This window comes from Rattus norvegicus, chromosome 18 (genome assembly GCF_021556685.1).
Source record: "Rattus norvegicus strain SHRSP/BbbUtx chromosome 18, alternate assembly SHRSP_T2T, whole genome shotgun sequence".
NCBI classification, from domain to species: Eukaryota; Metazoa; Chordata; class Mammalia; order Rodentia; family Muridae; genus Rattus; species Rattus norvegicus.
The window spans coordinates 75,697,600-75,711,720 of record NC_141551.1 but is presented as its reverse complement, the minus strand read 5'-3'; the positions used below and the strand labels follow the sequence as shown (position 1 = coordinate 75,711,720).

General features: G+C 47.9%; 1 protein-coding gene across 1 annotated transcript; it reads left to right on the top strand.

Annotated features, from left to right (window-relative positions):
* The first annotated feature begins 2,898 nt into the window (after positions 1-2,898).
* Positions 2,899-9,419, top strand: Hsbp1l1 (heat shock factor binding protein 1-like 1). The gene is made up of 4 exons (NM_001136183.1): positions 2,899-3,043; positions 4,249-4,315; positions 6,849-6,943; positions 9,329-9,419. Exons 1-4 carry the CDS (start codon positions 2,993-2,995, stop codon positions 9,332-9,334), a joined length of 219 nt encoding a protein of 72 aa, NP_001129655.1. The 5' UTR covers positions 2,899-2,992; the 3' UTR covers positions 9,335-9,419.
* Positions 9,420-14,121: the final 4,702 nt, after the last annotated feature.

The window sequence follows — 14,121 nt, the reverse complement described above, 5'->3', positions numbered from 1 at the left end:
CAAGGCCCTGTCCCTGCTTGGATTGAACGGAGTCTGTCTCATGGTGTCTACCAGCTCCCTGATGCCCTTCTTGAGGCTGACCGTGCTGGCAATGGATGTCAGAAACACCGTTCTGTGACTTGATAAGGCTCAAGTGAGAGACGACATCATTGTGAAACAGCCTTGTGTGTTTTAGGCAACTAGAAGACCATGTGTCTAATCTGGGTTGTGATAGACTAAAGTCAGGCCTGCCAAAGCCTTGGTCTTATCTCTCCAGAAATATTTCCCTTTCCTCCTTAAACTGACTCTAGTGAGTCCGGGGCTTTGAAGCTGAGGTCTGCTTCTGATAGGATCCCCTGGATTAGACTCTAGGTCCACAGTCTCCCGTGGGAGGCCACAGCCTTTTCTCCCCTAATCTCCTCACAGCTGTCTGCAAGAAATCAGATGCTATGCACAGGCTGACCACAGAGGCCGACTGGGGGCCATGCAGGGCCAGCCCTCATACCCCTGCCTACCCTGAGAGGTCAGTCAGTACTAGTCACAACCGTTTCTGCCTCAGTCCTTCTCAAAGAAAAGCAGAGGAAGGCATATTAAAGGATCGTGTCTTAGTCACTGTCCCACCGCTGTGGAGAGGCACCATGATCTCTTCAGCATTTAAATGGGGCTTGCGTACAATTTCAGAGGGTTGGTCCATTATCATGGTGTCGTCCCCCACCCCCATGGTGGCACATGTGGCTCTGGAGAAGTAGCTAAGAAGAACATCCTGATCTGATGGGGGAGGGGAGGGGGGAAGGGGCAGGGAGGAGAGAGAGAGAGAAAGAGAGAGAGAGAGAGAGAGAGAGAGAGAGAGAGAGAGAGAGAGAGGTGGGGGAGGCTGATGACACGGCCTTTTAAAACCTCAAAGTTCACTCCCAGTAAAACACTTCCTCCATCAAGACCACACCCCCTAATCTTTCTAATCCTTTTAAAGAGTTCTACTCCTGGTAACCAAGCATTCAAATCAATATATGAACCTATGGAGGTCATTCTTATTCAAACCGCCACAGACGCAAAAGGCAAAATTCAAAATGTATCATTTAAATCCATTGATAACATAATTCTCATACTATAAAATTCACTGAAAGTAATTCAATGGTTTTTAGTATATATACAGGTTGTGCAGCCATGGTAGCAGTCTAATGTCAGGGAACTTGTTCCTCGAGAAGGAACCCCTTACCTCTGAAACAGCTCCCCCTTCCCTTTGTATACTGTAATAGCCACTTAGGTATTGTCTTTGTCGAAATTGTTTCCTATAATGGAGTCCTTCAATAGGTGGCCTTCTGTGGTGGTTTGAATATGCTTGGCCCATGGGAAGTGGTGCTATTAGGAGGTGTGGCCTTGGAGAAAGTACATCACTGTGGCTTTGAGGTCCTATGCTCAAGCTTGGGGCAGAGAAGAGTCTCCTCGTAGCTGCCTTTGGATCAAGATGTAGAACTCTTGGCTCCTCCTGTACCGTGTCTGCCTGCATGCTGCCATGATGAGAATGGACTGGACCTCTGAAACTGTAAGCCATTTAAATGTTTGACTTTGTAAGAGTTGTGTCTCTTCACGGCAATGAAACCCTAACTAAGACACCTTTCTATGATATTTTTGAAGTTCACTCATGGTGTACATACCAGTGTACACTCCTGTTGTTGCACAAGCAATCATATGCACATATACCTCTTCTGTCTGTCTGTCCGTCCACCAGGTTGTTTCCTCCTTGACTGCTGTGATGGCTGAGTACTGCTGTAAAGGGTGTGCACATTTCTGTGTGGGTGTCTGCTGCTCACACCTAGATGTGGAATGTAGTCATGTGTCGAACACTGTTTACCTGTATTTTCCAAAGGGAGGGCATGGTTGTCATTCCTCCGGCACCCCCAGGGGTGTGAAGCAGGGGTTTATCATGGGTACTCGTGAGCAGTGGTGTTGGGTGCCTTTGCCTGTTCTGTTTAAGACCTTGATCTGTTTTTTAGTTTTTTTTTTCATGCGTGGGAATATTTTCATGCTTGCAAGTGCACTGTGTACATGCAGTGCCTGTGGAGGCCGGAAGAAGGCGTCAGATCTCCTGGAACCTGACTTACTGAGGAGCTATGTGGTGTTCTGGGAACCAAACCCTAGTCCTCTGCCAAAGCGGCGAGGACCAAAGAACCATCTCTTCAGCTGCCCTGCCCCCACCTATTTAAAGACACCTGCAGTAAGCACACTTGGCATCAGCACGCTATCTCTGAACCAGGCTCTCGAGGTACTGCAGTGACCTAAATAGACACGGTCTTCAGCCTTCAGCCCAAGGAGCGCAGATGTGTAAACAAGAAGCTAACTGATAAAAGTGCGGTCCTGGGAAACCCACCACAAGGTGACCTATGAGCCACAACTCCGATCTAACGAGGAAAGGGGTCCTGAGAACTTGTGAAACCAGTCTTGAAGGGAGGTCTGAGCACTGAGCAGCTCAATTCTGAAGCTGACATCCTTAGATCTTGAGAAATGACAACTTTACTGTAACAGATTCAGTTGCCGAGTGTGGTGTGCCGTCGGCTGCTGGCAGCTGTGGGTAAGAGGAGACCCATCACATGAAAGTTTGTCCCTAGACAAAAGCTAGAAGGGTGGGGGGTCCAAAGAGCAAGACAGGAGAGTCGCTTACTATTTGATGGGCACTTGACTGTTTGTGTGAGGCAGAAGCTCTAGCGACGGAGGGACAGGGTGGGTGTGCTTTACGCATTTGCTCTGTGCATTCAGAAGTGTCCGGGGTGCTCACTATCCAGTCGTGTTTATTGTGCCACAGCCCAAGAATGAATAACTGCCGATAGGGTTCCTCCCAGGTCACCTACTCTGAAGGATGAAAACACCCAGCTAAGCCGGATTGGCCGGCTGCTGGTCTGGTCCGCACCTGCCCCCGCGCTCGCTCGCTCTCCGGTTTTAGCCGTGGCCAGCCCAAAGCGCGACATCTGCCTGGTCCACTTAAGACCCAGGACCCCAAACTGTTAGGCTGGTGTGGATGGACGCCCGGACGCCGGAAGTTCCCTGTGGGGACTTGCTGCAGAACGCGGTGAGTGACGCGTGCCCTAGGGCTCCGAGGACCAAGGTCGCCGGCTTGGCTTTAGGGTATTCGAAGGGCTCGCGGCTGCAGCAGTGGGGATGCTAGGGAACTGAAGTCCTGAGCCAAAGGAGTGATGGCGGACGCTGGGCGGCTGGAGATGCAACTTATTCCTATAGAGCCCGGATCCTTGTCCCATACCTGGCTCATCCGCTTGCCCTCCTCCCCACCCTTCAGTCCTTCCCAGGTCCCTAGCCAGGTGTCCATCTGAGAGCGTCTTTCCCTTCCTCCAAGGCCCGCCCCATGTCCCAGATCCCGCCCACACCTCCTTTTCCCCCTAAAGGCTCCGCCTCAAGCCCAAGCGCCGCCCCATTCCTTCCCTGCCTGGTGTTTTCTCTGTAAGTCTGTCACCATAGCAGATCTTTACGTTTAAAGAAGTCAGTTAGAGTCCACGTCATCTACCTTCTTCTGAAAGGCCGCTTGCCACAGGGAACCTGCACAGAGGAGCGCGGGGTCCGAGTTCGAGGACTTGCACTTCCTTCTCTACGGGTACTGCAGGTGTTGGGACAAAGATTACACAGGATAGAGTCACGCAAGATGTGTAGATTTCAGAGTTTCGACCCGAAGCCTCGCAGTCACCGCAATGGCATTCTGTATGGTTTGTGCCGTGCGCTATTAAATCGGCCAAAGCATACAAAGGGCCCGTGGGCCTTTGATTCGCCGTGGACTGCAGCGACAGGGTGACTGTTTCCTGCTTTGATGGTGGAGTTTACAGCTCTGCTCATGCTTTAGATATGTCCATCACAGGTGGACAATTTGTTCCTAGGGATGTAACTGCCTGTAATTCCAAGGGCTCCAGGGCAGAGGCAGGCAGATCTGAGTTCCAGGTCAGCCAGCCAGAGGTACACAAGCAGACGCTGCTTCAAAACAAACAAAGAAACAAAAACAAACAAAACAAAACAAAAACAAAAAACAGGTGCCCTGCAACGCTGTGGGCAATATTTATATTTATATTTCCAACACTGCGAGGCAAAAGGAAATCATTGTAAGTGGGAGGCCAGTGCGTTCCAGCCCAGTCAGAGCTACATAGGGAGGCCCTGTCTCAATAAACAACAACGAAGTTAATGGGTGTGTTTGTTTACGTTGTTCCATGGTATTTACCACCTCCTGCACTACTTGTAAATACTTTATTTAGTTACCTAAGATTTATTTTGCAGGCCGAGAACCTACTTCAGGAGGTTGAAGAACATTTCCAAGCTCTGACTGCAACATTAAACCTCAGAAATATCCTTTCTTGCTAACACCCTGAAGCCGATGGTTGTCGGATGCTGTGGGGCAGCTTCTTGTTCTCTGCTGTTGGTGTACGACTGTTCACGTGTGGTCTCGGGTGTTTACATTGGTGCTTCTGTGTGGCATCTGGATGCATTAAATCTCATTGGTTTTGCTTCCTGCTTGACTGGCAGTACAGGGCGTCTGAGTGGCGTACACAGCTCCCCACACAGGCTGAGAGGCTGCCCTGAAAGCCTAATTGAACCAGTCTGGTTTGCAGCACAAACTCCACCAGCCACCAGGAACCTTAGAGAGCAGAGCTAAGGGTCTCCAGCCAGGAAGGGCATGGTCCTCCCTATCTTCATTTTGACAAGAACAAGTGATTTGGTGTTTGGTCTCAGAAAAATGAAATCAAACAATTAAGAATATAATGTTCAGCTCCAAACTCTGCACGTCATGTGTAAATTCAGAATGGCCAGTTGGGACTGGGCAGTGACTGTGTGATGGCTTTACTTGAGAGTTCATTAGAATACAGTTATTTTATAAAAATTTTAAAATAAAATAGATTTTACAGTTTGTGTAAGTCTAGGTTAAATTGCCCCAACAGTGAGCGGTTTTTTTTTTGTTTTGTTTTTGTTTTTTTTGTTTTTTTGTTTTTTTACGTGATTAAATTCACTTTTCAGAAAAACCATAGGAAGCAGCTGAGGAGATGCCCGCAGTTAAGAGCGTTTGCTGCCGCTGCAGAGAGCCCAGGTTTGGTTCCCAGAATGCACACAGTGGCTCATAACCATCTGTAACTGCAGTTTCAAGGGATCCCATACCCTCTCCGGTCTCCCCTCAGGCACCAGGCATGTTTGTCATGAATATAAGTACATCCGGGCAAAACACTTATACATGTAAAATAAATCTTAAATAATAAAGCAAGTGAAGTGGGCTGTGGAGATGGCTTATTCTGTAAGGGTGATTGCGGCCAAGGCTTAGTTCATGGGACCCATCCTGAAGGGAGAGAACGGCCTCCAGAAGGTTGTCACCTGACCTTAAACCTGGGTCATTTTGTACACACACAGAAACGCGCGTGCGCGCGCGCGCATACACACACACACACACACACACACAATATATATATATATATATATATATATATATATATATATATATATACATATATTTTTTTTAAATATTAAGCCATGAGAAAGTTGGTCTTTTTTCTTTTTTTCGGAGCTGGGGACCGAACCCAGGGAGCGCCCTACCACTGAGCTAAATCCCCATCCCGAGAAAGTTGGTCTTAAAAAGAGCTTACACCACTGTATTTCAACTCAGGGTTTAGTTAAAAAAAAAAAGCTTATGTACAAGGAGAGATGTTTTCAAAGCTTGATCCGCAGCTGAAGGTTAAGGATGACAAGCTAAGAAAAGCTGGGGGAAGGTCATACACTGACTCAGCACAGCCTGACCCCTCACTGTGAAGGCTGCTCTGTTTGCCACAGGTCTAGGAGCCGGTGCAGAGCAGGCGCAGGTCTAGGAGCCCGTGCAGAGCAGGTCTAGGAGCCCGTGCAGAGCAGGTCTAGGAGCCCGTGCAGAGCAGGTCTAGGAGCCCGTGCAGAGCAGGCGCAGGTCTAGGAGCCCGTGCAGAGCAGGCGCAGGTCTAGGAGCCCGTGCAGAGCAGGTCTAGGAGCCCGTGCAGAGCAGGCGCAGGTCTAGGAGCCCGTGCAGAGCAGGTCTAGGAGCCCGTGCAGAGCAGGTCTAGGAGCCCGTGCAGAGCAGGTCTAGGAGCCCGTGCAGAGCAGGTCTAGGAGCCCGTGCAGAGCAGGTCTAGGAGCCCGTGCAGAGCAGGTCTAGGAGCCCGTGCAGAGCAGGCGCAGGTCTAGGAGCCCGTGCAGAGCAGGTCTAGGAGCCCGTGCAGAGCAGGTCTAGGAGCCCGTGCAGAGCAGGTCTAGGAGCCCGTGCAGAGCAGGTCTAGGAGCCCGTGCAGAGCAGGTCTAGGAGCCCGTGCAGAGCAGGTCTAGGAGCCCGTGCAGAGCAGGTCTAGGAGCCCGTGCAGAGCAGGTCTAGGAGCCCGTGCAGAGCAGGTCTAGGAGCCCGTGCAGAGCAGGCGCAGGTCTAGGAGCCCGTGCAGAGCAGGTCTAGGAGCCCGTGCAGAGCAGGTCTAGGAGCCCGTGCAGAGCAGGTCTAGGAGCCCGTGCAGAGCAGGTCTAGGAGCCCGTGCAGAGCAGGTCTAGGAGCCCGTGCAGAGCAGGCGCAGGTCTAGGAGCCCGTGCAGAGCAGGTCTAGGAGCCCGTGCAGAGCAGGTCTAGGAGCCCGTGCAGAGCAGGTCTAGGAGCCCGTGCAGAGCAGGTCTAGGAGCCCGTGCAGAGCAGGTCTAGGAGCCCGTGCAGAGCAGGTCTAGGAGCCCGTGCAGAGCAGGTCTAGGAGCCCGTGCAGAGCAGGCGCAGGTCTAGGAGCCCGTGCAGAGCAGGCTCAAGAGCCCATTCAAAGCAGGCGCAGGTTGAAGCAGGGTTCGTCCATGAGCTGGGCTAGTTGGATCACACAGGCATTCTCCTTGACATCGCACTGGAAGAAATGGGAAATCGCATCGAGGACTTACAGAGAAATGTGGATGACCTAATGGCTCAAGCTGGGATCGAAAATTCTATTAAAGAAGCAACGGTAAGGCGGTCACTGAGGCAGTGCCTTTCGAGCGTTTCCACTTGTTACCCCTACTGAATCCCCTGATTAGTACCAATGGGAGATGCTCCCAAGTGCAATGCTTTCTTTACAGCTAAAACACGGTCATGGTTCCTGAAAGGCACATATTACAAATGAAAACTCTCATCTAAAAATCAGACTTTAGTAAAGTATTTTCCACCGTTGCTCCTTAAGTCAGTTTTTAGCCATGCTATAAATTATAACGAACAAAAGGCTGGGACGATGGCTGGTCATTCCTGTCTAAGGTATTTGTTTGATCACTTAAATAATGACATATGTTGTTTGATCATAGCATACGGAACCCTATTCTATCCCACGAGCAGCCCAGAGGAAGACTCTCGGCATCTGCCTGGGACCATTCCCTTTCTATGGAATTTCAGCCTAAGGAATTTCAGTCTTAGGGAGCAAATAAATGGCATTTCAGGCTTAGTCTGTGCACATTATATGCTCCTGTGTCAAACATGGGGACAGGGTTTATAAAATACTTAGGCATGTTAGGACACACTCTTCTGACTATGTACGGGGTCTCGATGGACATTTTTATACTAGCATACGTTAGCATTGTGGCATTTTATTCCTTTAGTTCCAACATGTGTGTGTGTGTATGTATGTGTACATGCGTGTCTGTGAGCACACGTGTGCCATGTCAGAGGACAGACAACTTGTGGAAGCTGCTTCTCCTCTACCAATGGCACTAGGAAGCCAACTCAGGTCTTTAGGCTGGTTGGCAAGTGCCTTTACCCCCCGAGCCATCTCGCTGGCCACATTACGGCACTGATATACACACGTGACATTCTAGTTTCTCTGTTCACCTCACCCCTACCCCCTAACTTCCAACTGTTGCTTCCCACACCCTCTCGTGGGCACTGAACAGTTTAAATATCTTTGCCTACTTCTCTCAAAATCAATTTGTGGCAAATTACCCTTAGTTAAGTCAGAGCAGGGTCACCTATTAATGATGTATGGATATCCAAATTACGATCTTCAAACCACTGGAGAAAGAAGCACAGACGACACAGGGAGATCTCATTCCCAAATCTCAAAATGACAAAATAAAAGTAAAAATTCTGACATTAGGGAAAACAGGCAGCATTACTTACAAAAGTTCTGTCAGACATGTCCCACTCACCCAGGTGTCTCTAGGCACTGTGGACTCCAAACCTTCCACACCCACCGGTTACCCCTGTCAAATTCTCATTGTTCAAGACCAGGGCAATAGGGTGACAGCAGAAGCAGTCAGGCCTGCTCTCGGTGGTGGATGATGGCTTGAGTGCTACTCTGGCAGTCGCCCAGCAGGGTGAACTCCCCAAGCTCTGGCTTCTGTGTCCGGTTGATTTACAAAGAAAGGGACTAGAGTAGGCTTAGATGTCAAACTGAGTGGTTAAGTAATCGTCAAACATTTGCTTCCTCCATACACACTCACCAAAGGCAGCTTGGCTTAGACCTTATTTAAAGTTTATTTAAATGCTGTTAAAAATAATTCAGATTGGGCTGGAGGGATGGTTAAGAGCCCCGACTGGTCTTTCAGAGGTCCTGAGTTCAATTCCCAGCAACCACATGGTGGCTCACAACCATCTGTAAAGAGATCTGATGCCCTCTTCTAGTGTATCTGAAGACAGCTACAGTGTACTTATATATAATAGATGAATAAATCTTAAAAAAAATAATAATTCAGATTAAAGACTTACATAATTAGAATACCTGCACCAACTTGTGCTCCCTCTTGGCTGGGTGTGGGGGGCTTCACATTAAAATTTGGCAACTGTTGAGAAGACATCTCATACCCTGACTAAAAACCCTTGTATTAGATGGAGTAGTGTTTTCTCTGCGCTTCTAAACTGTGCAATCTTTTCTACATGCAGTAAATGCAGAATGTTGCCTGGAAAGTGCCTGCCACCTACACACCAGAGGACAGTGAGTTGAGGGTAGTCAGTCATAGTGGCAGACACTGGGTCCACGCTGCTGCTCCACTCACTGCCTGCAAAGTGCATGCTGCTCATGCAATCCCACCTCTGGATGCACAAAGACTTACCTGAAGAAACGGAGAATCTGTCACTTAAGAATCTCTCTCTTGGGGTTGGGGATTTAGCTCAGTGGTAGAGCGCTTGCCTAGCAAGAGCAAGGCCCTAGCAAGGCCCTGGGTTCGGTCCCCAGCTCCGAAAAAAAGAAAAAAAAAAAAAAAAAGAATTTCTCTCTATTGGGTTTTGCCTATAGGTAAATGTTTAACAATCACTGGTAATTGTGGAGTTTTATTGCAAACTACAATTGAATTTATTTAACTGAACATTAATTAATCGGTATGTGAGTTGTGTAAATAAACTAATCTCTTCCAAAATTCTCTTTCAGACCTGAAGATGTTAAACGAGTCATGTGAAATTGCTAGAATGAAAATTACCCTTTATGTTTGAGTAATTATAATCTTGTGCGGTATGAATTTCGATGTTCGTTTTTTATTTTAATTTGGGTGGTTTTTTTTTGTTTTTTTGTTTTTTGGACACTTGAAATCAAACCCAGGGCCTAACGTATAAGCAAGTGGCTACCTCCGAGCTACCCCCTAATCCACTGAAAACTAAAATTCGTTTTAACAAAGAGCAAAGCAAATCTGGGTCACACACCTTTAACCTCAGCGCTTGGGGGGCAGAGGCATGCAGCCAGCCTGCTCCACAGGGCGAGTTCCAGAACAGCCAGGGCGACACAGAGATGCCCTTTCTAGCAAACCAAACAAAAACAAACACACAAACAAAATGAAATCAAAAGCAATAAGATAATAATGTAATCCACAAGGTAACTATTTACCGAAATGAGACTTGTGACAAAGGACGGATGAATTTTCAGTGTGTATTTGTCGTAAATCATGGAAGGAAAGCATGCACTCTATTAGTTCACATGTACTTGTACTCCAAATTAAATTTCTACTTGACTTTAGGAAAAATCATAGTCTTCTGATGTAGGTGCTTTTGGTTATTTATATTTGTGTATTTTGTATTTTTCACACAATGTATTTTATCATAGTCTCGCCCTTCCCCCACTCCTCTCATATCCTTCCCTCCCCACTCTCCCACTCTCCAGTTTTATGTCTTCATTTTTTCCACATTTTTCCAGAAGAGGTTCTCTGTGTAGTCCTGGCTGTCCTGGGACTAGCTCTGTAGACAAGGCTAGCCTCAAACTCAGAGATCTGCGTGCCTCTGCTTCCTGAGTGCTGGGATTAAAGGTGTGTGCCCCCCACCACCTGGCCGATATGCTCTTCCGAGCATATGAGCCTGATAATATTTTTTTTATTTTAAAAATACCTATGTGTATGGTGGTTTTGTTTGCATACATCCCTGTGCATCGCATGTGTGCCGTGTCTTCAAGAGGCCAGAAGAGGGTGTTGGGTCTCATGAAACCGGAGTAAACGTTGGTTATTAGTTACCACGTGACTGCTGGGAATCTAATCCAGGCCCTCAGGAAGAACAGAGTCACCTCTGTGGTCCCAGTGTGCATCATCCGGTTTTCAGTAACTATTGTAGCCCCTCCTGCCAGTCACTCCTGCCTCCAATTCTCAATCTCACATAGCCAGGCTAAGAAAACCCAAGGCCAACTGTTCCTCCAACAGAAGGCCTCAGAGCTGAGCCAACTCGGCACATAGGAACTGGAAAGAACTAGAAAAGCAAGCTGTCCCATAGCAACCAGACTGCTACTTCTCTCACCTCCCCCCCCCCCACCTCGAGAGCTTTCCTGTGCCTCAGAATGAGCCTCACCCCACCAAGGAATCACTGTGGGACAGAACCAGGCCAAGATAATCTGATGGCTACTCAGCCTTTGGAATAGCTACTCAAACCAGTGCAAAATGGGTGTTGTCATCTAAAGGGTCTCTGGTTTATAAAAAGGTATCCCCTGCATAATATAAACTTAAAATCACCCCCAGTCCTACCTTTAATTGGCCTGATGGCACTTGTCCTATTAAGATATTAAGATATTGAATATTAAGACATTCAGCCGTGTTCCCTATAGCTTAACAGCCTATTCTCGTTACCTGTAACATTGTCCCTTGTGAAAATTTCACACGTTACCCCCAAGTGCTGCCTAATATTCCACTGTATGGCAACGATCACCTAGGCAACTAAAGGTTTGTTAGTTCTTGGATATTGTGATCATTAATTGATTTCAAGACATTACTAATAACGGCATTGTGAGAGATTACCCAACATCCCTCAGCAAGCCAGAAGTTTCAGGAAATCCACAGCATTCAGCCAAACACAGAAGAAAGAGGCCCCACCCAATGCTCCTGACGATGGTGGGCATCTCTTGATCTTAAACTGTGTCCCTTAAATTGGATGGCTCAAGTCTGATGGTCTTGGTGGTTTGAAATAAAGGCAGCGACATCTGACTGGGTGCCAAATGTCAAAGTATCTTAGTCATAACTGTGATTTTAGCAGGCTCGCAGTAGATAGTTGAAGTGAGTCGAACAGATCTGAGGCTCATCAGAACCACAAAGACCAGGCAATCCCAGCGCCTGGGAAGCAGAGGCAGGGAGATCATGAGTTTGAGGCTAGCCCTGGCACTGTAACAGATTCCTGTCTCAAAACCAAGAGCAAACAAAGAGGAACAGGCGAACCGCTCACAGACTGACTTTATATCCCTAACATCACAGAGCTGGGCTCTCATCGGCCTCCCACGAGCCCCTGCACGTCTGTCCAGCTTACTTTCTGAGCCCTGCCTTTGGGTTTAATTTAATAATTAAAGGCCTGTGGGCGTTGCCTTTAATCCTAGCACTCAGGAGAGAGAGGCAGGTCTCTGTGAATTCGCGTGGTCTGGTCTACACAGTGAATTCTAAGCCATCCAGGACTACACGGTTAGACTCTGTGTCCAAAGCAATACTACATACATACATACATACATACATACATACATACACAAAAATATAATTTTTATGTTTTCAATCAGTTGAAAATTTAATTGAAATGGGATTACCCACCCCCAACCAAGGGATCCCCCATGCTGTAACCTTCAGCTGTGCTGTGTGCTGTGTTATGTCTGTCATGCCTTCTCTGTGGGTCCAGAACAGTCAGGGGTGCCCACCCTCAGGGCTCTGAAATGGACAGCATGCACACGTGTTCATGCGTCAGGTCTTTGTCTTGAATGCTCTAAGACTGCACGGGCAAACACAACATGTTATGTCTTCGTCTTGATCTGTATGCACAGGCAGCCTACATACAGCCTTCTGCATCCTGCTGTTCGCTGTACGGGGCTCACCGGTTGGGTACGTGAGCCTCTGGACCGACTACTCAGTGCTATGCAACAGCCACTGTCTGTTTTCTCGCCTGTGTCTGGTGCGGCTTCCCAACAGTGCTGCAATTGGCTGCCTCTCTCCTTGTACACACTGGCCACTCTGTTTATCTCTGCAGTCTTGATGGGATCCTCCTTCTGACCCCTCTGGGTTTACTCAAAAGCCTACTCCTCATCTTGAGCAGTCCCCAGGCTTTGCCTACAGGGCATCCTGGGAAGTTTGGGGATGAATCTCCAGGTTGCCACGGCTGCCTTCAGCTGCAGCTCGAATGGGTGATCAAGTCAACTGCTCTGCAGCCCGGGGCACCAGGGAGGAGGGTCACTGGGTGACCATAACTTCTGTATCTGTGACAGTCTCAATATTTATATACCCCAACTGGTGTGTTTATACACTGACCCCAGTGCAGCTGTGTTTGGAAAGGTTTCTAAGGAAGTAACCAAGGGTAAATGAGGTTACAAGGGCAGTCCCCGCCATCCAGTAGGTCTGGTGTCCTCATAAGAGACAGAAGTTGGCTCTTTCTCAGTGTGCACAGTAAGGAGAGCCCATGAGGGCACGGTGAGAAGACTGTCCTCCACAAGCCAGTATCCTGAAGCTCAACTGTCTCAGAACCGCGAACTTGTTCTTCCAGAACTGAGAAAATACATTTCTGTTGTTTAGTCTGTTCACTCTGTTATGAGAGTCTAAGCAGGCCATGAGCAGGAGGGATACAATCAACAAGGAATGTGGAACGGACAGGTTTCCACCCTTCTTCTCTCCTAACGTCGGAAGGCTACTATCTGTAATACCTTCATACCATTTACCCCACACAGTAAACAATGGCATGGCCTTAATTTGTTGTGCAATTTAAAACACGTTGTGATTAACACACGTTGTGTGTTGTGATTTTAAAACACGTTCATCATCTCAAAGACACCCTGCAGCTTCCTACCTCATGCCCACGTCCTACGCAGCCACTAACCCACTTTCTGTCCACGGGGACTTCCCTGTCTGCCAGTCTTCACCCAGCGATGGACACCTGGGCTTCCGCGTTTTTGCTGCTGTGGATAACGGTACTGTACACAAGTTTCTGTGTGGATGTTTGTTCTGTTTTCTTCAGTCTAAACCTAGGAGTGGCAGCTATAATATCACATTGGACTTGGCGAGATGGTCTCACCAGCAGTTGATGAGGACTCCAATTCCTCCCCATATTCACAAACACTTGGTATTGCCCGACTTGTGAAGCCATCGCTCCAGTGGAGGAGAAGTAGAATCGAGCTGTGGCTCTCCCTCCTGAATGGTGGTGTTGAGTATTTCTGTTTTCTGGCCATTTTCCCATCTTTGAAGTATTCAAGAATATTCTCAATGTCTGTTATGTGCCAGGTGCTCAGGGGCGCAGATTTAAAACAAAACACTAGATCTTATACCACTAGGATGCCATTTTATTTACTTTTAGCTTTTCTGAGAGCCGTGGGCTCCAGTTGCCCCTGCCTCTATCTCTTGAGGGCCATGATCACACCTATGTGCCACGATGCCCAAGTTTCTACTGTGTTTTATATGATTTATGTTTAGTTAGAAACCGTTCCCCATCCACCTTTCCACTTTGAAGTGTCTGGAGAACAGCTATGGCTAACTATGGTAATTTGGTTTCTAGAAGTAAATCAACTTGTCTCTCTAGATTCTTGACTGCCCTGCCCTGGGGGACCCCAGTAATGGTCAGCCAGGAAAGATGTATATTGATAACCTGATATCTTTTTAATGATGCGCTAATCCAATGAGTTAGTAATGAACTAATTTTATGGCTGGGTGTCCCCACATCTTGAAGAAGAACTGTATTAAAGGGTCACAGCATTAGGAAGGTTGAGAGCCACTGCTCTAACCCCTAGCAATGGTC